Source organism: Lactuca virosa, chromosome 9, assembly GCF_052849685.1.
Source record: "Lactuca virosa cultivar CGN04683 chromosome 9, Lactuca_virosa_CGN04683_v6, whole genome shotgun sequence".
Classification (NCBI taxonomy): domain Eukaryota; kingdom Viridiplantae; phylum Streptophyta; class Magnoliopsida; order Asterales; family Asteraceae; genus Lactuca; species Lactuca virosa.
Genome location: NC_136434.1, coordinates 111,359,114 through 111,385,903, shown reverse-complemented (window position 1 = coordinate 111,385,903; position 26,790 = coordinate 111,359,114). Strand labels below are relative to the sequence as shown.

The 26,790-nt window shown below is 40.5% G+C and overlaps 1 protein-coding gene across 1 annotated transcript; it reads right to left on the bottom strand.

Moving 5' to 3' along the window:
• Nucleotides 1-726: 726 nt before the first annotated feature.
• On the bottom strand, nt 727-2,050 carry LOC145139667 (transcription factor MYB58-like). Its single transcript, XM_079073409.1, has 3 exons — nt 1,915-2,050; nt 1,378-1,507; nt 727-1,258 (listed from the first exon to the last, which is right to left on the bottom strand). The coding sequence occupies exons 1-3, from the start codon at nt 2,048-2,050 to the stop codon at nt 727-729; spliced, it is 798 nt and encodes a 265-aa protein (XP_078929535.1).
• Nucleotides 2,051-26,790: the final 24,740 nt, after the last annotated feature.

Below are 26,790 nucleotides of genomic sequence, written 5' to 3'. Positions count from 1 at the left end.
TATTTTTATGTTTATGATAAATTTGATGAATAGATGTTGCTGACGTGGGTTACAGACTTACAGTGGCGGGTTAGGGTTCCTACCGCGATAAAGGCTGGTGGTCCTTCGACGCATGATTTTCTAGTAAAAGAACTTCAATCAAGATGAAGAAGATGATGTAAGAGTTGATCACAAGAGGCATAAGGTGGCTGGTCTTAAGGTGATGTAAGGGTTTATCGCAGAATATGGTGTGGTCTTAAGGTGGGTGGTAGGGTTTATGTGTTTTTGGTGGTGGGTATCAATCTTAAAGGAGAGCTATTGATTAGATTTAAATAAATATCAAATATAATTTGCAGGTTTCTAGAAATTAGGTGAAGTGACAATTACTAAGTATATGACTATTTAAAAGTTTTAGAATTTACGTAAATGATCCTGATCGATTATAGGTAAATATTTAGATGGTCATAAAACCTTGAACAATAGGTTTTAGCACCGATTATACAAAACACTACGTTAAAACAAAGTTACTTTTGACTATGAGTATTTTTTTATTATTAAAAGAGAGTGTTTATGATGTCATCACAACCCTCCATCGACTTGCATACATCAAGAGTAGTGTGCATAAACACATACAGTATTACCAATTAACCTATGATGTCATCGTTGTGACAATATAAATCACGTAGTCCTTACATATACAAGAAGTCATCAATTTGATAATTGCTTTGGGTACCACGGCAGTTGTCCTTACATATACAAGAAGTCTTCAATATTAATATCTCCACCATTGAAGTTGAAAAATTCATCAATTATCATTTGGGTACTATGAAACATATCTTCATTCTGATAATTGCTTTCACGGTTAGCAGGCTCAGTGCTGTCTGTGGGTGCTTCATTTGATAGTAGTTCATCCACAAGGGTATCTTGGTAATTTGAGCTGTTGCTAGCCCCACCATTGAATGCCAAAACATTATGTCCATGAAACTCGTCTAGGCTAAGCCAGTCTTCAAATAAAATCTTTGGTAATTTATTGATCTGAGCTTCTGGGATCTGTTGATCCGCTTCAACATATGAACGGTTTGCAGTATCTAATGAATCAATGCTTAGGTTTCTTAACATTGAATTCATAGAGGATGATGATGATTCAGTATTTCCTGTGTTTGTATTCTGAGCTTCAAGACTTTCCGATTTTGCTACTCGTTTTTTTAAATAGGAATGCCAGTGATTCTTGATCTCGTTATCAGTCCGGCCAGGCAAATGTTGCGATATTAGAGACCACCTGATTAAATAATAATAATGTCCGTCTTTTATCACTGAATTCATAATTGTTGAAACAATTTTTTTTTTTTACCAAAAATGATTTAAAATGAGAGAAGATTAATTATAACTATTGCTTACTTGTTGCCTAAAAGGCCATGAAGGGTGAGCATAGTTTCTTCTTCTTGCATTGAAAATGCGCCTCTCTTTAAACCTGGTCGTAGATAATTAACCCACCTTAATCTACAACTCTTCCCATTCCTTTCCAGACCTGGAATGTGTCGGTGTAAACTATTAATTGGTCGGTTCTAGTATCCTTATTATGGTCGAATAAAAGAAATAATATCGAACTTTCATTTATTTCTATATTGTCGCATCCTACTTGTAATTTTTTTTCCTATTAAAGGCTTACAACCTCATACTTTAAAAACTCTACTCGGTTGAATCAATGTCATTCATATACAAAACATTTCATTGCTACTACTAAATAGATTTTTCATAATTTTAAAAAAATGAAAGTCATACGCTACAATTGGGTTAGATTTTCAAAGTCGAATATGTTAATTAGAAAAAGTTGAATGTACACCGGTGTAATATAAAGAAATGAAAGTATAATGCTATAACAAACAAATAAACAAAACTATGTAGTCTTTTTTTACTACATTCATAGAAAATTACCAGCATTGATAGGTATGGTACTCCAGCTACCAAGACCATAGTTCACTATGTATTCTCTTAGCTTTTGATACTCATCGGGAGACCATAATCCTTTCTTATGCTTCAACTTTGTCTTCTCTAATGCGTTGCACCTCATAACTTGAGAATGAGAAAGAAATTTGATGGTAATGAATGGTATTATGAACAATTGACTTTAGATGCCCTGGAATTTAAAGAAAACATTCCGATGTTTATGTATTAAATAAAGATTTTAAATTCTCCTGCCCACCATCACAAGTATTAAAAAGAATTGCATGAAGACTTCAATTACTTTAGAACAACGTGAAACATAACTAGAATCTTTTGGAGATTCTACTATTGCATTTGTGTTTACTTCGATTATTCTTTCTTTTCTTATCCTTCCCAAATCGTCACCACCTCCACTTCACCGAAGTTGCTGAGAACGACACATGCTTCTCGTCTACAAAATCAACATCGAAGTTGTAAGTCTCCTTCATTTTGTTAATGAGACCAATTCTTTTGGTCTTTGGCATTTGATTTCGATACATAGCTCTAAAAATTGATTGTGGCTGTTGTGTTAATGTTGTTCACACTACAAGAAATTAGAGTATTACCGGCGACAGACGTCGCCACTAAAAGTAGTGTTTGTCGCCGCTAAAAGTCCGTCGCTGATGCTTTGTCGCTAATAATCAAAGTGTCGCGCTAATGCGACATGTCGCCGCTAATAAGCAGGTGTCGCCGCTAAAGAGATGTCGCCGCTAAAGAGATGTCGCCGCTAATAACCTACTGTCGCCACTAAAGGCGTCGTCGGTATTTGTATTTTTTTTAGTTTCACATTAAACTTGATAAAAACTGTATAAAAAGTATAAAAACTGCTATGATATTAATTAATCTAATCCTACATCCTTCCATTCCAAAATATTAATCCAACATCCATTTAAAATACTCATCCAATTTAACATAATACAAAATATCGAAAATATTAGTCTAAAATACTTACACAAACAAAACCTACAAAAATCCTACAACTAACTACTCGTCATCATCGCTCTCCTCGTTCCCTCCAGTTTCATTTCGTTGTGGCAACGAACAAAACCAATCTTCAAGTGCGACACTACATGCCGGATCTTTTAACATTGTTTGAAGCATTTCCAACTACAAAGAAAACAACGTAGTCTTATATGTTAAACCAACATTATAAAATTCTATATACAAAATATACATTCCACATACAAGCAAAGTACAAAATATAGCATTGTACAATAACTAACAATTACCAAACTACAAAATACAATTATAGCATTGTACTTTCATAAACTAACAATTACCAAATTACACATATTGCATATAACACATTATAGCATTGTACTATAACTAACAATTACCAAAATACACATTGCATATAACACATTACAACATTGTACCTCTTTTCATTTTTTCCATTATAACAGTTTACTTTCATAAACTAACAATTACCAAGCTACAAACTACCAATATATCAAACAATAACCAAACTAACAATTACCAACATATAAAATATTATCAAACTAACAATTCCCAACATTTGAAACTATTACTAAACCAACAATTACCAACATTTGAAACAATTACCAAAATTAAATAGTCTTGTCATCTGTGATTGTGGCGGTGGCTGTGTCAGTGGTTGTTCCTGATCATAGATCGACACAACCGTAGAAGGTTTACGCTCGATGCCTCTGATATGGCCTCGTCGAACACCCAATATTCTTTTAAAACAATTTTGTGTATCCTTTGGTGTTAGACTGCTGGATTTAGAAGAAGCTTAAGTTTGTTGACTGATCTCATGGAGTAAAGCATTCTGTATTTTCAAAAAATGATAAACATCATAAAAATTAGATTACCAAATATCCCGTCATGATATAAACACTTATATGAAAAGACAAATTAAGCACTTACGTATTGTTGCTCGACTGCAGAACTACTAAATACCCCTTGACGATCAGTATTATCCTTACAGAGTGCTTCGATTCGAGTGATGTACTATTTAACATTAAAACTTAAATTAATTATAATTTAAATAAACATTTAAATATATCATAACTTACTTCTTTGAAACATGCATTGCTATACGAGCACGATCCCCCTCTGTCTACAACTTGTTGTTGTGCACGGACTCCTTTGTTGGATGCTGAACGCTTTGAAAATTCAGGCGTTTGAAAATTTTCTACTGCTTACGCCCAATTTTCACGTGACATACCATCGGGGGAGGGGGTTGGCTAATGCCCTTGGGATATTTGTAAGCCCCCGACATTCTGAAAATAAGTATGCGCTTTATTTTTCCGGCCTCTATAAACTCTTTGTAAAGTCGCATGAATACTCTGCAACAACTGAGCATGCTTGGGATCCAAGTTAACCTTATCCAAATCAAACTTATTCTACAAATACAAAAAGTTAGTTAATTAAATACCAATCACAACTAAACTTAAAATATTATCCAAGTTACCTTTAGATGCACCATTGTAGCATTCCTTAAAGCGGGGGAAACATTGTCCCAACCAGATACGTTCAAAGGGATGTTCATCCACATATATCTCCCAATCTCACGAGTAAACCAATTACCACGATTCCCGACATGGGAATATGTGAGCTCTCTGTCGAAATCTAAATCCACGGGCTTTCCCTTGTTTGCCCGTATCAGCTTTGACAACTGAATGTTTTTTGCTAGGCCTCTTTTTTTTTAGGAAGCTCAGCTAAAAAATATAATTAAAAATATTAGTCATGATAGCTTATAATCAATGGATAAAAATAGCTAATAAATATATCATAATAATACTTACCATTCTGTTCGTGTTGTCCACGACCAAAGCCTACCGGAGGCGGTGGATCCCCGGCTCAATCACCTCCATTTCCAATATGAATAAACGTTACACATTGTAACACCCCATTTATTTAATAAATAAATAAACAAATTAATGAATGAATAGTAGCCCTAAAACCAATAATTATATAACAATGTGTTGGTCTCGAGGAGCTAACTGTAACAATTTTAGAAGTCGGGGGTTAAAAGTGTAAGTTTCAGATTGGTTTCGTAAATATTTATAAAGGCAGGGACCACTTGGTAAATTATGGGGACTTAATTTGAAGAGATTGTGGAGGCTAAGGGGCCATTTGGTAACATAAGGACTTCAATTGAAAATAATTTGTAGAGGGAGGGGCTGCTTGGTAAAATGTTGGACTTAATTTGAAGGGATTTTAGATGGCTGGGGTTAAAAAGGTAAATTGTGGATTTGTGTAAAAAGAAAAGGGAGGCGGAGGGACTAATTATGTCATTATGGGATAATGCTTATGGGGGGCTCGGGGTATATAACCCTCCCGAAACTCTAACCCAAGGAGTCTTAAACAGCCGCCACTTCCTTCTTCATCTCCGGCCGCCACCACCACCATAGGAGCCCTCCTCAGCCGCCGTTTGCGTCACCTAGTCCGACAATTTGGGCCATGTGGGCCTAAAATGGTTCATTTTATTCCTAATGGGCCAATTTGGGCCATAAATGATTTAATTAACCCTAATGGGCCATAAACTCACTCCTTTATACTATATTGGGCTGTGAACCACCTCAAGAGCCCAATGGGCCGAAAAATATTGTTAAGCTTCATAAAATTCGAGCAAGCCAAGAAAAAGGAGCCCAAGACCATCTCATCCTCTTTCCTCTTAGCCCATTCTCGGCCCATATAGTTATTTAAACAAAAAAAAAAGGAAAAAGAGGGATTATCCTCCCTTGACACCTCATTGTTGCATGATGGATTTCCATGCAACATCACCTCAAATCTCTCTCCTCTCCCCCCCTTCTTCTACTCACGGCCGAGACACCCACCACCCACCTCCATTTTCTCATTTCAAGCTACTTCAAAACACTCTCTAGAACTCCTCTTTCTTCCATCAAAATTTCGAGATTTTTGGATGTGTTTCAAGAGGAGTTTTCATCAAAGATCATCATCCTTGGTAAGATCTCACAGCCTAAGTTGATTTACTACATCTTTAAACTCAAATCACTTCTCTTACACCATATTTTCGTGGATCTTGATTCTTAGAAACATCCAAGTTCGAAAAGCTCTTCAAGAGGCTTGCTAAAGTCGAGATCTCCTTCATTCTTCATCAAAACCGAATCCAAACCCCAAAGTGAGTTCATACCCCCTTGTTTTCGGTTTTATCTTGTTTTTGGGGGAGGATACAAGTCATTATGTGTTAGATCTATGTATTTGTGCATGTTATGTGTGTTTATCTTGGTTTAAGTTGTGATTAATTGATGAAATACTATAGATCTCGAAAATTATAACCAAAAGTTGTGATATGAGTAATTAAAACACTTCAAACAACATACTATGAAGTTAGATGGGTTTAACATGAGAAGATCCATAAGAAGTTGAACAAAATCTTGAAAAAGGGCCATTTTTGAACAAATAAACAAAAATATGAGATTTTATGACACTTTCGGTTCTACAAGGGCTAAAATGGTCTCATTTACATAAAAATGAGTTTTTATAATATTCATAGTTTCCAAGGGGCTAAAAGTGAAATTTTTCGCATAATGGGCCATAAAATGGGCCTTACGGTTTTCTTGGGCTTAAAGTGTAAAACTTTTGGTTTTGTGGACTAAAATGGCATTCTATACAAAACTGAGTCGAAAATGTGAATTTACGGATTTAGGGGCTGAAAATGTCACTTTCCTCGAATTTGGGCCAAAAATATTATTTTTATAAAATTTGGGCCGAAATTGTCATTTTTATCAAAAATGGGCTGAAAATGTAAATTCTCATAATAAAGGGGCCGAAAATAGCAATTTAAATATATTTGGGCCAAAAATGTTAATATTTATGATTTTGGGCCAAAAATGAAGTTTTTACCAAAATGGGCCATAAAAGCTATTTTATTAGAATTAAGCCCATAAAAAGAAAACTCTTAGCCTTAAGGGACCTAAAGTGTCAAATTTTCCAAAAATGTGACTAAACTGTATATTTTCGGTCTAATGGGCCAAAAATGTCACTATTACAAAAATTAAACCTTTTTATGTCATTCAGTTAAACTCTTACACACAAAAACAAACAACGAAATAATAACGATTGGACTAAATACCTTGATAACATTTTATTGGGCCTAATACCCTCGTTACATGGCTAATGGGCCTTAGGGCCCATTTAAATGTATATTGGGCCTAATATTTTCCAGGACATGTTTATTGGACCTTTATGATCCATTTCCACGTTAATTTGGGCATGAATTATGGAAGACATGTTTATTGGGCTTTAGTGGTCCATTTACATGCCTATTGGACCTGGATTACCCCTTTTACATGTTTATTGGGCCTTATGGGTCCGTTTACACGTTAATTGGGCCTGGACTAAAGATCACATGCTTGGTGGACCTTAACTGTCCCACTATATATTTGCTGAACTTCATGTACTCATATACATACTTTTGGATTTGAAAACTTAAAACATACCCGTAAACGTTATACTCGGTGTAGTACATTACTCGTGAACAAGATAAGGATCTAGTGAGACTTGTCGGTTGACACCCTTGAGTGTATGATCGTAGCTTGTAGTTATAACCAGAGTCTCCTGGAGGGAGAGCGAGAGTTTGTGTATAGATCTATACGGGGTGCCACCCCACACCTGAGCTGTTCGCTACAGCTAGACTAGGCCAGTCTAGGGTGATAAACCTTACCTTCGACAAACCGGCGTCTGATACGCCATGACAGGCGAATTAATCATTATTAAGCATGGTTGTAACGACTCACATAGATATCAATACCATCAGAATATTACGGAATACAAATACAAATCGTGGCGACACAAAACGTACACACACTAATACCTGGTCTTAGGGTTTTAAGACTACATTACTATTATAATAAGAAAATATCAGATTTTCTGGGGAAAAATATACATTTGTACACTACCTTCAATTTTACAACAGAAACAAACAGGATTTTTGGGAACTTATTTTTACATATTTTCTACAATGGAAACCACACATGCATTAAAACTTGATTTGATACATCATTATCAAACTCCTTTTGCAAAAAATATCGGATTTTCTGGTGTTTTACTATCGATACAAAACTTTTCAATAAAATACACTTATGAACTCACCAACATTGTTATGTTGACCGTTTTCAAAATAACTTGTATTCTCAGGAACTCGTTAAGCGGAAGAATCAACAAGAATATGGGATTTTGTCTTGTGTCCTGTTAAACATCGTACGTTGAATGTTATGGTCATGTAATTTAAAATATTGTACTTGATGTGAACAATGACAGTTGTATTATATTATGCATGGTGATGATGATGTTATGTTTCATTTATATTCATTGTAATGATATTTCAAGATGAAGTCACGCGCAAGCCTTGAGATGTTTCCGCCGTCTGGTTTGGGGGTGTGACAGATTGGTATCAGAGCATTGTTTATAGTGAACTGGCATATCTAATCATACTTGATATGCAACTATAAATACAATGGGACTAAAACACTCCGAATAAAGAGCATACATTAAAACAATAACATTAAAAGTCTCTAGAGGAGATGTAACACTGTGATTAAACCCGGCCAGTTATGTAGTCATATTGGGGGTAAATATAGCCTGATCAACTATATTTATTCAAAATATGACCAACATGTGTTTGGGGGTAATCATAGCGGGAAATTGCCCTAGAAACTTACCTCATATCCAAAACTTCTCAGGGATTCAAACACAAATAATTAAAAATACTATAGGAGTATTTTGGAAATACTATAGGCATATATTTTCTTACAACGTCTTACCCCCCTCGTGCAGACACTATGGCCGACTTTCATCATCCTAGAGATCCCTATTTCCCCAACCAGGGAAATGGTGGATGGTTAGAACCCGAGGAAGAACCGGAAGAGGAGCCCATGGAAGGACCGGCAGAACCGGTAGCTGACTCGGACGAGGAGGAGGCAGAGGGCAGCGACACAGATGACTCGGACATGGGGACCGAAGTCATCAATCCTCCGTACATGGCCAGGGTGCCCCCATACCGGATGGGTACCAATGGACCTACACCCTCATGGGCACATGAAATCTGGAGATGGAGTCGTCAGTAGGGGGTGCGGCCCCCATTTGGTATGGACCGAATCTACTACGATCTGAGTCACGGGGGACCCGTCGATCGAGCCTTGCCGGTGATAGTGAGTAGGACTCGCGACATCGGCGAGCAGGTGCAGGCGACCGCTGGCCAAATGGTGGCCATGAGAGCCGCAATGAAGCGCACAGAGAGGATTACGCATGAGGTAGTCAGGGACTACCAGATGCGTCAGGCAGCTTTGGAAGTCCGACTTCGGGATGCCGAGCGCCACCTGGCTAAACTTCGGGGCGTATCCACCTCATCATCAGTACCACCAGACCCACCCCGTCGCGACTAGCACCTATTTCTGTACTATCCTTATGATATTCTTTTTATGTTTTTCTCTATGTACTATCGACCATATGTTTAAGTGATTATACTACTCATAGGGTTGTCATGCTGCCGGATTATATGTTTCCCCGTGTACTGTATGCCTTTTGGAAAATTTTCATGTATTAAAAACGATTGTTATTAATGGAAATGTTCTATGTTTTATCGTAATGTTGTTATCTACTATGTGTTGTATTTCCCTGTTTATGTTAATACATGGAATCACTTAGATGCACAAATCGATTCGCCGAGTCTTTGGAATTCTAAACTCGGAATACGATACGTACTCAACATCTTTCCATTCTTTGACAGAAGATGCCTCAAAGACCCAATCATGGAAACAACACAACACCAACCCCACCTGAAATAAACTCAGTGGCATTCCAAGCAGCAGTGTCCGCTGCGGTTACTGCAGCACTTCCGTAAATTCGCAACGGGAACAACGGAGAAGGCAACAGACAGGGAACCGGAAGCACAAATCAAGGAACAAACCACGGAACCACACGAACCTGCACCTACAAGGACTTCACCAACGCCAAACCTCGAACCTTCAATGGAACAAGAGGCGTAATAGCCCTAAAGCGATGGATTGAGAAGGTGGAATCAGTTTTCGAAATCTGCGGGTGTCTGGATGGGTGCAAGGTCAAGTTTGCGGCCCGCACATTCATTGATCAAGCTCTCTCCTGGTGGAATGGCCACGTAGAGACCATGACACTCCCAGTGGCGAACGCGATGCCATGGGAAGAGCTTAAGGAAATGATGTTGGCTGAATACTATCCAAGGGGCGAAATTCAGAAGATGGAACAAGAGCTTTGGAGTACCTTTGGTGTTGTATTGGCCGAAGATCATAATTACCACCACCGTGAGGTGGTGGCTGCCACCTTGTACCACCGCCAGACACCACAAGGGTGGCTGTGTGTGCGTGTTTATCTTAGCGTGTGTGTGTTATTTGGGATTTTGGCATTGTAAATTGTAATTAGTGACTAGTATAATCAAGAAAACTCATAACCACCACCATGAGGTGGTGGCTGCCGCCTTTCCACCACCACCAACCGCCGTGTTGGGTGGCGGTGTGCTTTTACTTGTGTTTAGCTTGCTTTTGGATGCTTGGACATAATGGGACTAGAACCATAACCACCACTGTGAGCCGCCGTTGACCACCACTACCCGAGGTGGTAGTGGGTGGTGCCCGACTTAGGAAAACCCTAATTGACCTAATGAAACCCTAATGGACCTAAGGACTTATCTTTTGGGCCTAATTGGATTGTGATGGGTTGGAAACCCTAATTAGGGTTTAGAAAACTGTCAGGACCCGCATTTTTTGATATATGGTGTGACAACCATCAAATTTCGGTCAAGTCAAAGTCAAACAAAGTCAACTAGTCAAACCGGTCAACTCCATTAACCCTTGTATGATAGGGTTTACGTTATGTAATCACTGTACAATTCGCTATTTTAATGAGAAAACATCATTTGGAAAGTTCATGTGTTTGATTTTCCTTAGCCTTAACAGTGCTAAACAATGAACCAAAGCGATAAAACACTATTGCACAATCATCGGGATTGTGTAGGACACTAAATCATGGCTTAACGGGGTCTATGGACCTTGCATTGCGAAGCCGGACACTCAAAAAGATCACAAACGAAACCTCTCTCAATCTCATTCAAACCCTACTCAAGATTACTTGACGCTAATAGGATCAAAACTCATACACTGCGCTATAAATTGACGTTAATAGCAACATAGTATAGTACAACGTTATAACTATAATCAAATTAAATTATGATACCATATTAAAATCAAATCAAAGTATAATGCTCTAATTAAATTTAAAAGAATCAAACTTGAATGCTATAATTAAACTTCAAATCAAAGTAGATTGTTATAATCAAATAATAACTCATCTTTTATAAAACTCCATTTTTATAAACTTTACATTAAATTTTATAAAACTCTATTTTTATAAACTTTACATTAAATTTTATAAAACCCTTATATTAGTTATGTAAAAGATGCTTGTGTTAGTGGGAAATTATGAAGATCACCAAAAGCAAAAAGATTATTCCCATGGTCTCCCACTCACACCTCCCATCCACTTTCCTTTCCTTTTTCTCCCAACACATTATTCTCTTCACCACTTAAACCTTCTCTATTCTTTCTCTCACTCTCAATCTCGAAATTCATCCAAGAAATACTCATATTCCAGCCAAGAACAATCTATTATACTCAAATCTTCATCCCTCTTGAAGCATTCATCAAGGTATGTTGTTAAAAGTTTCAAATTCATACAAGAAACAAATTAAATCCACCAAAATATCTAAAACTCATTTTATGCATAAACCTGATTTTTCTCAGAATCCCATCAATAAAATAAGAAGTTCTGGAAATTTTCAGAAAATAACTTATTTTTATTGAATTACTATAATTATTGCAATAAAGTAGGGCAATAATTCACATAAAATACTTTTTGCATTCAATAAATTCTGAGAAAATTCTGGGATGACCAATATATTGATTAAACATAATTTATGAAGTTTCATGCATTTATATTACTGTTTAATATTATTTATGATTTTATTGATTAATTAATAATGAAATATATACAAAATACTTCCCATAGTCACAAATATCCGAAACTTATACACTGAGCTCTATATCATGTTATAAAACTATGGTTAATTTTACAGAATTTTTGGGAACCATTTATTATTTTTCCTGAATTTTATTGTTGTTTAATCATTAAAGTATTAAATAAATACTAAAACAGTTCAGAAAAATATAAAAATTTTACAGTAATTAATATTGTATGAAATAATGATTTCCTAATAATTTCATAATTTTTCAATACTGTGTACTATTTAAAACCATTTTCCTAAGTATTTAAGCATGTAAAAATGCATTTTAATGATTATTTCATATAAATAATTGTTAAAATCTGTAAATAATTATAATTGGGCAAATTATTATTTTAATAAGAAATTATTAAAATCTGGCCTAAATTGAAAATATAAATTAATTATGCAAAGTAATTAATTCAATTTAAAATTCATTTAACAAATGAATACCTTAATATTATAATCAAAATGAATTATTGTTAATTCATCTAATATAAGAATATGTGTCTAATTATTTGTATTAGTACTCTATTCTCGTTTAGCAGTTCCTAAACAAAAACTATTAATTATATTAGGTTCTACGCCATTTTGACCCGAACCGTCTATCGTACGACACACGCATTTCGTTTTGGGACTAATGTGAGTAATCTACCCCATATTTTATAATTTTCAATAATTTTGGGGTGTATCATGTGGTTCTAATATGTTCCAACTTCATTTTATTGTTTTATCACAATTGAGACATTGTTGGGACATTTATACGTGAGTCATTAATTGTATAACTATTGTTCGTTTACGCTACATGTACTTGTAGTGCATTATCATTTTTAGTCTAATCTCCATGACTATGCCCGTATTCTTGAGGTACGTTATGGACAATAATAGCGCTATTGGGTCAACCCGCCTTGGGACGCTAAGGTGATTGATCGCACGTGGTTGAGTGTGTATGATGATTAGATGCTCCATCCTATATATATTTATATATATATATATATATATATATATATATATATATATACATATGTATATATAGGGTGAGGACTTATTGTTGTTATTATCATTTGTTAATCAATTTTTGATTTATAAACCGTTATCTCAAATACAATTGTTTGCCGACTTCAAAAGAAAACAAATTTCCAATTATAAAGGTTTCAACTTCACAATTTTCTCTACTAAAATTAGATTACTCACCAACTCTCGTAGTTGACCTGTTTTTACTCATGATGCAGATTTGAAGAATGAAGTTGATGAAAAATAGGTTGTGCCTTAGAAATCCACAAGACTATTTAAATTTGATGTAATAAATGTTGTTCGTATTTGGATTTGTATTTGTATGTTGTGGATCTTGTTTGCATACTTAGTACTTAATTGAATCTAATCATATTATAACATAGTTGTCATGAGACTTTGAACAATATATCACGCCTCGATCGATTCCGACAAGGATCGGGGTGTGACATATGGGCTACCCCACATGGTCTTACATCCAAAGCCACGGGTTCCCCCCGGGGTCTTCCATGCAAATCATACAATCACATAGCATATCAAATCACAGAATGACTAACACATATATCAGACTCACATAATGGGCCGACCTAGGTGCCTTAGACCCATGGGTATGGTGAGAAGACTCACCTCTGTCTGCTGAATACAAAAGCTGCTCTCCTAACAGTCCGTAACCTCCCGTGCTAAAAAATAATATTAATTAATGTCAGGACCTAACTTAATCAAAAGAAACCCAAACTCCAAACCCCTCCATGAGGCCCAATTATCCTTCCCTTGCTAATGGACCCAAAGTCAAAGTCCAAAATCATTAATGGGCCTCTTGGCCCAATAAGGCCCAACCAATAACCATGACCCATAACAGATGAAATGGCCCATAATTCACAGAATGCAACTGCGTCCAATAACCAAATGAGGCACAATGGCTCAAAGGCCCAAAACAGATTCGGCCCAACCGTGATGTGTACGCTCGGCGTACCATCCTGGTACGCGCATCGAGCTGGGGTCTTGGGACTACGCGCATCGTACACTGGGTACGCCCATCGTACTACCAGGCTAAGCACTTTCTCCATTACGTGCTTAATACCCGATTCATTTACGTCCAGAAGCCAGATCTAAGTTTGTTAAGACGTCCTAAGGCATAAAGTTGGCAACTTTATTCCTTTGCGTGGCTCATATACACCCCACACCTACATTAAGACCTTTTCAAGGTCTTTAACCCATGCATGAGGCCAAAACTTCCACCAAGACTCAATTTTTATGTTACTAAAGGACCAAGGGACCTCAGATCTGTCATTCCCATCTTCTGGAGTTGCTTAACTCACTAATGGAGGTCCAAAATCAACCAAAAGGGACAAAGTAGGAAACCCTAGCTAGATCTAGAGATTTAAGTGGAAAGATGCAAGCTTTTTACCTCCAGAAGCTTTGAAAGATGACCAAGGTGCAGATCCTTGAAGCACCAACTCGTCCCAAGCTTGCTTGACCACTTCCTCTTCTTGGAATGAACACTAAAAAGGACCACAATGCACTCTTAAGGCTCAAAGGCACTCACAAAGGTTATTGGGGCTTCTAGGAACGTTTGAAGGTGAAGGAGGCTGTTAAAGGTGTGGCTCAAAAGAGTTAAAGCTGTTTATATAGGTCACAAGTCTGGGTTTTAGGATTTTGGCCCTCTGTTGCGTACGCCCGACGTATCCTTACGTACACCCCGCGTACGCAAGGCTTCTTTGCGATCATTCTCCCATAGTACGCTAAGCGTACCCTTAGGTACGCCCAACGTACGAGAGGGACCATTTTTTCCAATTAATCTATTTTCAAGGGTTTTAAGGTTTACCTGATTTGGAGTGTTACAACTCTCCCCCACTTGAACTAGACTTCATCCTCGAAGTTCGTAGTTGTGAATGGATCGGGATAATGCTCCCGCATCTCCTCCTCCGGCTCCCAAGTCCATTCGAAGCCTCTTCGGTGCGGCCATTGCACCTTTACCAGTTTCACCTCCTTGTTCCGAAGACCCTTCGTCTTCCTATCTAAGATGACAACCGGCCTCTCGATGTAGTTCTGGCCCTCATCCACCTGAATTTCGTCCAACGAAACGACTGCGGACTCGTCAGTGACACAGTTCCGAAGTTGAGCTGTTGTGAATTTGGCTAAGCTCCTCTGGCAGATCCAAGCGATATGCCACCTTGCACACCCGGGCCGTGATCCTGAACGAGCCTATATACTGAGGCCCCAACTTTCCCCTCTTTCGAAACCTGATAATCCCTTTCCAAGGTGACACCTTCAGCAACACGAAATCTCCCACCTGGAACTCAAGATCTGATCGCCGTCGGTCAACATAACTCTTCTGGCGGCTCTACGCGACTCGCAGCCGGTCACGCACCTGCTGAATCAGTCTGGTAGTCTTGAACACTACTTCAGTGCTCCCCATGACTCGGTGCCCGACCTCGTCCCAGCATACCGGAGTTCTGCACCTCCGACCATATAACATCTCAAATGGAGCTTGGTCAATACTGGCATGATAACTATTATTGTACGATAACTCTGCCGGTGGGAGGTATGTATCCCAACTCCCTCCAAAGTCCAACACGCATGCTATAAGCATGTCCTCCAGCGTCTGGATCGTCCTCTCACTCTGACCGTCAGTCTGGGGGTGATACGCCGTACTAAAATGTAGCTGAGTACCCAGTTCCTCGTGGAACTTCTTCCAGAACCTGGATGTAAACCGGACATCCCTGTCGGAGACTACCGACACTGGCACTCCGTGCCTAGCCACCACCTCTCGTACATAAATGTCCGCTAACTTTTCTGTGGATATACTCTCGGAAATCGGGATGAAGTGGGCACTCTTCGTCAGTCTGTCTACAATCACCCATATGGAATCCACACCCCTCTCCGTCCTAGGTAACTTCGTGATGAAGTCCATATTGATCTCTTCCCACTTCCATATGGGAATGGGAAGTGGCTGTACCTTTCCATGGGGCCGCTGATGCTCGGCCTTAACCTTCCTGCAGGTCAGGCAGCGCTCCATGAACCAGGCGATCTCCCGCTTCATGCAGGGCCACCATTAATTCATCCTCAAGTCCCTATACATTTTCGTAGCCCCTGGGTGTATAGAGTGCTTAGACTTGTGCGCCTCCTCTAGTAGCCTCTGCCTTACTCCACCTGTCACTGGTACCCATACTCGGCCACACTGTGTCAAAAGGCCGTGGCTATCCTTAACAAACAAAGGATACTGCCCCCGAATCCGCTCTATCTTATAATTCTCCTTCTTCACCCCCTCGACCTGAGCCTTCTTGATCATATCCAACAAAGGAGAAATCATCGTCATCCTCATACAAATGTTCCCAATCGGGGACCCCGCCGTCTTGTGGCTCAGCGCATTGGCCACCACGTTGGCCTTCCCTAGGTGGTATATGATCTCGCAATCATAATCCTTCAGCGCATCCAACCACCTCCTCTGTCGCATGTTCAGGTTCTGCTGATCCATCAAATACTTCAGACTCTTGTGATCGGTATAGAAAGTGAACCGCACTCCATACAAATAGTGCCTCCAAATCTGGAGGGAAAACACTACCACCCCCCAGCTCCAGGTCATGTGTGGGGTAATTCTCCTCGTGAGGCTTCAACTGCCTCGAGGCGTACGCTATCACGTGCCCCCTCTGCATCAGTATCGCACCCAACCCTGAATTCGATACGTCACAATACACCATCAGATCATCCAACCCCTCAGGTAGTACTAGAATCGGAGCCCCGCATAACTTCCGTCTCGGGGTCTCAAAATCCATCTGCTGATACGTGCCCCATCGAAAGGTCACATTCTTCTTGGTCAAGCGGGTCAATGGCACAACAATATTGGAGAAATCCTGGATAAATATCCGATAATAGCCCGCTAAACCCAAGAAGCTACGAATAACTGATGCGTTTTTCGGTACTTCCCATTGCATTACAGCCTCAACCTTGGCTAGATCAACCGAAATGCCCTCCTGATTGATGATATGCCCCAAAAACTGCACCTCCCGCAGCCAGAAATCACACTTGGAGAACTTTGCATAAAAATTCTCTGCCCTCAGAGTCTCCAGTACCTCCCTCAAATGCTGCTCATGCTGCTCCCTGGTCTTAGAATAGACCAGGATATCATCAATAAAAATGATTACCGACCTATCCAGCATCGGTCTACACACTCTATTCATGAGGACCATGAACGCTGCTGGGGCATTGGTGAGCCCAAACAACATCACCACAAACTCATAGTGCCCATACCGGGTCCTGAAATCCGTCTTCGATATATCCTCATCACGAATCCTCATCTGATGATACCCCGACCGAAGATCAATCTTGGAAAACCAAGACGCACCCTAAAGTTGATCAAACAAATGATCGATCCTCAGCAACGGATAACAGTTCTTCACCGTTAATTTGTTCAGTTCCCTGTAATTGATGCACATCCTGTGGGATCCGTCCTTCTTTTTCACGAAAAGGATCGGTGCCCTCCACGAGGAACTGCTCGGACGAATGAACCCTCGGTCTAGTAGCTCTTGAAGCTGCGTAGATAGTTCCTGCATCTCCGGTGGTGCCAACCGGTATGGTGCCTTTGCTATCGGAGTGGCACCCGGCACCAAGTCAATGCGAAACTCCACCTGCCTCTCCGGAGGCACTCCTGGTAACCCCTCAGGGAAGATGTCCCGAAAATCATGTACCACTGGCATCCTGCCCACATTCGTCACGGTCTCTATTCTCGTATCCGAGACATAAGCCAGAAATCCATGCAACCCTGCTGTAAAAACCTCCTAGCCCTCGCAGCCGAACAGAGGGTCGGTCCCTGTGAGGCCCTCTCACCATGAATAACGAGTTCTCCACCACTTGGGGTTCGAACCATGACCAACTGGCGCTCACAATCAATCATGGCCCCATTGGCCCCCAACCACTCCATACCGACAATTACTTTCAACCCTCGCAACGGTATCGTAACTAGATTAAAGCGGAACCTCTCGCCCAACACGTTCAGGACACAACCCTGATATACCCTCGCAACACTAACGGTGCGATCGTCAGCAATCTCTACCTCAAGCGGGGAATCCAAGGTTCCCGACGCGTCCCGAAACTTCTTGCTAAGCGCAAGAGACACAAATGATCGAGTAGCTCCCGAATCAAACAAAACATGAGCTGACACACCATTGACCAAAAAGGTCCCTATACATAATCACAATGCACATATAAGCAATACAAATCCATAGAGAGCAGTGAGAATAAATACATACCATCCACAACATCTGGCTCTACCCGAGCCTCCTCGGTAGTCAGCTGGAAGGCGCGGCTCCTCACCGCTGGAACATCCGCCTTAGCAGGGCGGCCATCTGTGATCCTCATTGTGGCGGGCGCGGGCGCCACCACTGCTCCTCCCCCTCCCTGCAACCTCGGACAATCGGCCTTTTTATGGCCAGTCTGGTTGCAGTGGAAACATATCAAGCCCTTCTTGGAGCAATCCCTGCTCACGTGGCCCTGCTGACCACAAGAGTAACATCCAGATATCCCAGCTGTCCGACAAGCCCCACTATGAAACCTCCCGCACTTGGCACACCGACCCCGGCCCTGCTGGCCTCTACCCGAAGAATCAGAGGTCTTAGGCTTCTTAGCCTGACCCCCTGCTGCCTGCACCTACTCAGTCTTCCGCTTCGTGCGGGAATCCAACTCCATCTCCCTTTCACGGGCCTTCTCCACCACCTCATTCAGGGTTTTGTACCCCGTAAAGCTCACAAACTTTCGGATATCATCCCTCAGCATGGAATGATATCGGGTCTGTCTCATCTCCTCATCAGTAGCATACTGTGGGATCAACAAAGCTCGTTCCCGAAACTTGGCGGTGATCTCCGCCACAGTCTCGATGGTCTGCTGCAAATCATGAAACTCTCGCACTAGTCGTTGCACCTCAATGGGTGGTGCAAACTTCAAATCAAATCGCCGGACAAACTCAGCCCATGTCATCTTAGCCACCCCGACTGGCCCCACCTGTCTAATAACCTTGCCCCACTAATCCCGGGCTCTGTCTCTCAGCATGCAAGAAGCAAACGCAACCTTTGCCACATCCGGGCAAGAACTCGGGCGCTGGGCGTTTTCGATATCCGCCACCCACCGTCGGCTGACAACGGGGTCCCTGACCCCGAAAAACTCTGGCTCCCCACACGCCTTGAACTCCCAGAACGAGGGACTTCGGTACCCAATCTGGCCCGCAGAAATCTCGGCCCTGAATGATCTGAGTCTCTCCTCCATGATCTCCATAATGCCCTCCTTGACCATCCCAAAAATGAAGGGGGTAGCGTCAAGGATGCCCTTCGTAACCTTGGCTGCGATAATGTCGCGCAACCTCTCATCAATAGGCTCCGTACCACTTCCCGATCCCGATCCTGAGCCTAATCCTGATCCCCCTGTCCCAAATCGTTTCATCACCATGCTGAACTAAAATATCACAAACCATAATAATCAGGACATATATATAGGGGATCTTCTCACACCGGTCCTCCTTAGATCTGTCAGATCTAACCTTGGTTCGGGTACAGGTCCTGTGCTTTCAGTAGTACGGGCCCAATACTACCTTCCACACCTACCTGTACTGTAACGCCCGTAGATCCGGGCTAGTCAATTTAGAGACGATAAGCATCAAAAATGACTTTTTGATGGAAGATTATTTAGAAGGATTAATCTTAACCAAGTGTAGTATATGTCTCAAGGTTTCCGGATATATAAAGAATGCCGAAATCCGAGTTATAACGAAGAAGTTATGACATGTCGGAGTTTCGCGACAAACCGGCACGGTGCCGAATGTCGTAAAAAGTGAGTTTTTGATAAACTACTTTTTAGCCTTAGTAATCTAAACGAAACTCGTAGTATTCGTTAAACCGAGAAGTTCGATAAAAAGAACGCCCAAATCTGACTTCGTATGAGGAAGTTATGATTTTTCGAAGTTTCAGCTTAGTAGTAGACAGCTAAAAACTCAAATTTTAGATCGAGTGATTTTTAGCCAACACTACCTAAACGAGAATCGAAGGTCTCGTCATTAGTAGCACAATGGTAAAAAGTCTGACGAAAACGGACGTCGGATGAAGTCTAAACGAAAGAAAATAATAATATAAAACTTAAAATCAAAATTAGCCGATGAAGTCTAAACGAAAGTTGTAGAGCGTAATTTTACCTACGCATTCATATAAAGAACGTAAAAAACGGAGCTTGTATGCAAAAGTTATGGATTTTAGAAGTTTTGGCGCGAAAATCGAGAAATTATTTTAAAATCCGAGAAAATTCGCATAGGCCACGTGATCCTCGCATGCTTGGCTCGTGCCCGACTCGCGTGTCGCATGCTGATTCGACCGAGGGTGCGGTCCAATAGGCTTCCGACGCGCATCGCTGCTGATGCTCCGTGTCCGAGGTGCTGGCCCAATCCGAAGCCTGCACGTAGCCTCCTCGCATCCGAGCCTCGCCAAAGCTGCCACCTGGTCCGAACCTCGCAGCCAGCAGCCTTCCCTCCGGATCCGAGGCTCGCATCTACTGCCGCGTGGAGCTTCCTCAGCCATTGATCTTCGGTCTCGCAGCCTATAAATAGGAGGGTGCGAGACCTCCCGGGTATACTTTGAAAATTTGTCATTTTTAGAACTTTTTTCAATATTTCTTTCATTTCAACTTCCCTCGAAGCCCCGATATCAATTATAACCCCCGGAATACTCCCCGAAGTGCCCGAGAAGCCCGGAAAATTTATCTTTTCGGTTTCGAAGCCCGACCTTTCGCAGAGCCCGGTTTCTCAATAAAACTCCCAGTTTTATTAGAAACGATCGTTTTAGGAAACGAATTGCTGCCCGATTTTCATTAAATCAGGTGAGTGTGTAGTCACTTTCATCTTACACATAGATATGAAGTATTTTATATAAAATACATGATATGTGTATATATTATTTTATATAAAATACGTGATATGTGTATATATGTTGTTTGTTTATTTGAGATGGATGTTGAATGAATGTTTTAAACATGTTTAAAATGATTTAAAATGTATATATATTTTATCTTCAAATATGTTGGGTAAAACATGGGTAGATAAAGTATGAGGGATAGAAGTACAGTATAGATGTACGTTGGTAGCTATGAATTTAGTACAGTATAGATGTACGTTGGTAGCTATGAATTTAGTACAGTATAGATGTACGTTGGTAGCTACGGATTTAGTATGTTGACAGCTATGGACTTAGTGCCTATTATATAAACCTTGGCGACGATGTGACTTCGTGCCTATTAGATAAACCTTGGCGACGATGTGACTTCGTGCCTATTAGATAAACCCTGGTGACTATGAGACGTAGTGCCTATTGTATAAACCCTGGCGACTATGTGATGTAGTGCCTGTTGTATAAACCTTGGCGACGATGTGACTTCGTGCCTATTTGACATAAATTGTTGAGGGAAAGCAATGTTGTCACCCTGGTGGTTGTTTTATTTGACATAAATTGCCGAGGAAAAGCAATGTTGTCACCCTTTTGACATAAATTGCTGAGAGAACAACAATGTTGTCACTTCGATGTTTGTTTGACATAAATTGTTGAGGAAAGCAATGTTGTCACCATTTTAGTTGTCTTATTTGACATAAATTGCTGAAGGAAAGCAATGTTGTCACCTTATTGGTTGTTTTATGTTAGGTTGTTTTGTTTGACATAAATTGCTGAGGGAAAGCAATGTTGTCACCCTGATGTTTGTCTTGTTTGACATAATTTGCTGTGGAAAGCAAAGTTGTCACCTTATTGGTTGTCTTGTTTGACATAAATTGTTGAGGAAAACAATGTTGTCACCCCTAATGAAAATCCTTAGGCTAGGTCCCTTGTGATAGTTGTTTTAGGGACGTAAGGTGAGGATAACGGGAACGGGTAATTAGGGTTGTTTTTAGGTTGATGAAATTAATAAATTATTTGTTGATTGATAAACTTAAAGAGTTTATTATTTATTGTGGGTTGAAAACCCTATATGCTCACCAGGCTTCCAAGCCTGACCCACTCAACTTTTTATATTACAGGTAGTGGACCCCGAGCATAGTCGAATGATGACAATGAGTGATTTTTGGATTATAGGCCAGTAGTTGTAAATAACTGATGTAAGGCTTATAATGTCTTGTTTATGCTTTTGATCTGTATCAGAACATGACATCCCGAGGTTTTGATATAAATGGAAATTATATATTTCTTAAAGAAAGGTTTTAACAAACTTTTATCATGTTTTGTTTTGGGGACCAATTCCGCAACACTTTTAATCAAATGATTACTCTGATTTTATTTTAAAAAGCATAAACGAAATCGGTATTTTCTGGCCGTGAAATTGGGGATGTCACATGTACCTTTCCCCAATGCTCTACCTGATAACTCCAATTCGTCCCAAAACTGAACCATATTCCCCAACTACCGCATACATAAATCTTAGGTTGTCCTAAGATTTACTCTACTCATATTAATCAAACCAATCATGACAGGTTGCCTTTATGCATGCAAATTATACACAGAAAAGGATCAAACAGACTTTCGAATAAAAGATTCTACCCTAGGACCACAACCAGAAAAGGAACATGAAATAAGGCCAAATCAATCATTCTGAGGCTATAAGCTCCTAACTGTACACAATTTTAAAAGCATTCACATAGCAAGTCTCGTACGATCATTAAAATCAAATATTAGTATAACGTGGCTAACACATTGGGAACTACTTACTTGGCTCGGCCGATCGCGCGCGTTGCACTCTCTTCTTTTCATTTCTTAAAAGTTTTTAACTCTTATTTGAAAACAATTTATCATTTCCTTAGTTTGAGTCCTGACACACCCGAGAGTGTGCCTGAATCCCTCAAACCAAGGCTCCGATACCAACTTGTAACGACCTAATTTTTCAAAACAGATTTTCATTTTTAATTATCCAAAATGCATGTTTACCATCCACAAAACCAGTTACAATTGTTTTCCAAAAGAGATATTAAATATCCTCCTACTTTTTGTTCCTACAAATCATCCTACCCAATTAAATAATAACATGTGTAACATTTAATGCTCATTTAATTATATTTTAATACATTAATATGACACATGTCATCATTTAATTTGGTAGGAAGATTTGTAGGAACAAAAGTAGGAGGATATTTAATTTCTCTTTCCAAAAATATATCAATTACAACTTTATTTCCAAAACTATCAGAGTGTCCCATAAAATATCTAAGTGAGAGTGCACGTCGCGCCATCAAGCCTTGTCCTTGCCCTTGGGCTCAGAGTTACCTGAAACAAATCCACAAACTGTAAGATAATGCTTAGTGAGTTCCCCAGAGCATACCACACACAAGCCACATACAACATATCATACTAGGTATAACAGCTATACATATCACATAAGCCATAAAACCTGTAAGAATGCCATGGGCTACCCCACATGGTCTTTACCTAGGACTGCCATGGGCTACCCCACATGGTATTACATCCAATGCCATGGGCTACCCCACATGGTCTTTACCTAGGAATGCCATGGGCTACCCCACATGGTCTTACATCCAATGCCACGGGCTCCCCTGGGAACTTCCATGCAAATCATACAATCACATAGCATATCAAATCACAGAATGACTAACACATATTTCATAGTCACATAATGGGCCGGCCTTGGTGCCTTAGATCCATGGGTATGGTGAGAAGACTCACCTCTGTCTGCTGAATACAAAAGCTGCTCTCCTAACAGTTTGTAACCTCCCGTGCTGAATAATAATATTAATTAATGTCAGGATCTTACTTAATCAAAAGAAACCCAAACTCCAAACCCCTCCATGAGGCCCAATTATCCTTCCCTTGCTAATGGACCCAAAGTCCAAGTCCTAAATCATTAATGGGCCTCTTAGCCCAATAAGGCCCAACCAATAACCATGGCCCATAACAGATGAAATGGCCCATAATTCACAGAATGCAACCGAGTCCAATAACCAAATGAGGCCCAATGGCTCAAAGGCCCAAAACAGATTCAGGCCAACCGTGATGTGTACGCTCGGCGTACCATCCTGGTACGCGCATCGAGCTGGGGTCTTGGGACTACGCGCATCGTACACTGGGTACGCCCATCGTACTACCAGGCTAAGCACTCTCTCCATTACGTGCTTAATACCCGATTCATTTACGTCCAAAAGCCAGATCTAAGTTTGTTAAGACGTCCTAAGGCATAAAGTTGGCAACTTTATTCCTTTGCGTGGCTCATATACACCCAACACCTCCATTAAGACCTTTTCAAGGTCTTTAACCCATGCATGAGGCCAAAACTTCCACCAAGACTCCATTTTTATGTTACTAAAGGACCAAGGGACCTCAGATCTATCATTCCCATCTTCTGGAGTTGCTTAACTTACGAATGGAGGTCCAAAATCAACCAAAAGGGACAAAGTAGGAAACCCTAGCTAGATCTAGAGATTTAAGTGGAAAGATGCAAGCTTTTTACCTCCAATAGCTTTGAAAAATAACGAAGGTGCGATCTATTACACTTTTGGGATTGGAGACTATGTCTTGGGGGTAGTTAGTAGCCCGGTTTAGAGCAGAGGTTGCTCCAGCTATTGCAGTTCAGCCGTTGACGATTGAGCTGGTGAGTGGGTCAGGGTGCGAGACCCTGAATGATATGGGTCCCAGAGCCCGAGGGCGGAAGATTGATTTGGAGTACCTCGAGTAGAGAGGTTCAGGTCATGCAAATTTAGTAGAGGATCTCGGTAAGAGACCCAAGAGTTCGGGTCAACTTTTGAGAGGCCAGCAGGGTCGGATTCAGTGCAGTACTTACGGGAAACTGCACGAGGGATTTTTTCGTTTCAAGGGTTTTAGTAAGTGTATCTCTTGGTTTGTTTCCCTGCTTGTGTTTGGGTTATACCTTCAAACATTGTCACATTTCATTTGCATATCGTGAGTTACGGGGTGGTTAGTGAAAAGTCGTATCCCTCTTTGATGGTTTGGAGCATCCAATGTTATCTGGGTCTATGGTCGAGATCGTTCAGAGACGTGATGCGGAAGGTCTACGGTCATGATTGGTGACTCAGCCATTATGCTTGGGTCAGCTTTTGGAAGCGCCAGAAGAAGTGGTTTACTGCAGAGGCTTTGGTCTGGGCATCGGTTATTTGGACTTCAAGATATGAGGGTGGCATCATTTTAAGGCGTCTGAGATTATTAGTTTCGCTAGGATTCGGGAAGTGTCCGTCTGATCTTTAGGAGTTGTGTGACCTTTTGGGGTTTGGGCCAGTAATAGAGCACTACCACGGGTAAGCAACAGATTGTCAGCAGTTTGATTATTAAAGAGTAAAAAGGATTGGGAATACTTCAAATCTCATGTATTGCGAAGACTTAGTCGAATGTAAGTGGGGGAGAATCGCGCAGGTATTCAGGACAGGGGCAGGTATGAGACCGGGATGGGTTTCTCGTCCTCATCGAGGAAAATGGCGGCCCAAGTGGCTATTTGGTTTGAGGGTTATTTGAGTTTGGATTTCAGTAAAACTCCCCAGCGTGTGGATTGCGTCCTCTTGGGGCTTGATAGCATAATTTGGGGAAAAAGGTGTGGGCTCCAGTCATGAATTGAGTTCAGTTCGGGTGTTCGGTCGAGTGCGTGCTCGACTTTGTATGCGTTTCGAATTGATAGATTAGGGGTAAGGCATTGGGCTGTGGTTGTGTTAGGATGAAAGTGTTGTAAGACTACGGGGGAGCCGTAGCATTCACTAATGGTCAGTTGGGGTGAAAGTGTTATAAGACAACGAGGGAGCCGTAGCATTCACTAATGGTCAGTTAGGATGAAAGTGTTGTAAGACTACGGGGGAGCCGTAGCATTCACTCATGGTCAGTATGCTGAAAGTGTTGTAACACTACGGGGGAGCCGTAGCATTCAATAATGGTCAGTTAGGATGAAAGTGTTGTAAGACTACAGGGGAGCCGTAACATTTACTCATGGTCAGTAGGGTGAAAGTGTTGTAAGACTACGGGGGAGCCGTAGCATTCACTAGTAGTCAGATAGTGTGGATAGTGTTGTAAGACTGTGGGGGACTCGTAGCATTCACAAGTGGTCAGATAGTGCAGGAAGTTGTTGAGAGAAAAACTTTGAGACACACTTGAACAAACGTTAGAACAAGTATAGTTGCGGAATAGTTAATCTCGAAGGATCTAAAAGTTCAACAATAATATTAATAAGTTAGAATTAGAGAGTTAGAGAGTTAGTTGCGGAATAGAAAAGAAATGGAAATGACAACAATTGTTATATCAAGTATACACATAAGTTGATTCATAACGAGGAATGCATTCAAGCCAAGTTAATAAGTGAGATCAAAATTAGTGATTAAGTCACACAAGACTTGCTCCAAAGAGAGATTATAATCAGTTATATTCTAGTAAGATTTGTGAGTAAGAAGAGATGAGTAATTAGAGATAGAAAAGATAACTTCAGAGATGTGTATTCAGAATGATAGATCCGTTATGAATACAAGAGAATGAGCTCTATTTATAGAGACTCAAGGAGTTACATTAGATTCACTCTCTAAGAGTAGCCATGCAAGGCATACTGGACAATAGAGAGTATTACAGAAAGACAAAATAAACTAAGTAAAGAGTGACTGCGGTTGGATTTGATGACTTCGGATGCTGAAGAGGGAGCTTGACTGCGGTAGCTGAAGTTTAAGAGGGTCACTTTTCATGATTCAACAGAAGTGTAGAAAGATTGCAGGGTAACTGTGGCATTCACGGATTCGTTCGGGTGACTTAGGCCAGTGTGGGCCAGTTCGCAAGGTTGTGAGTAGGTCA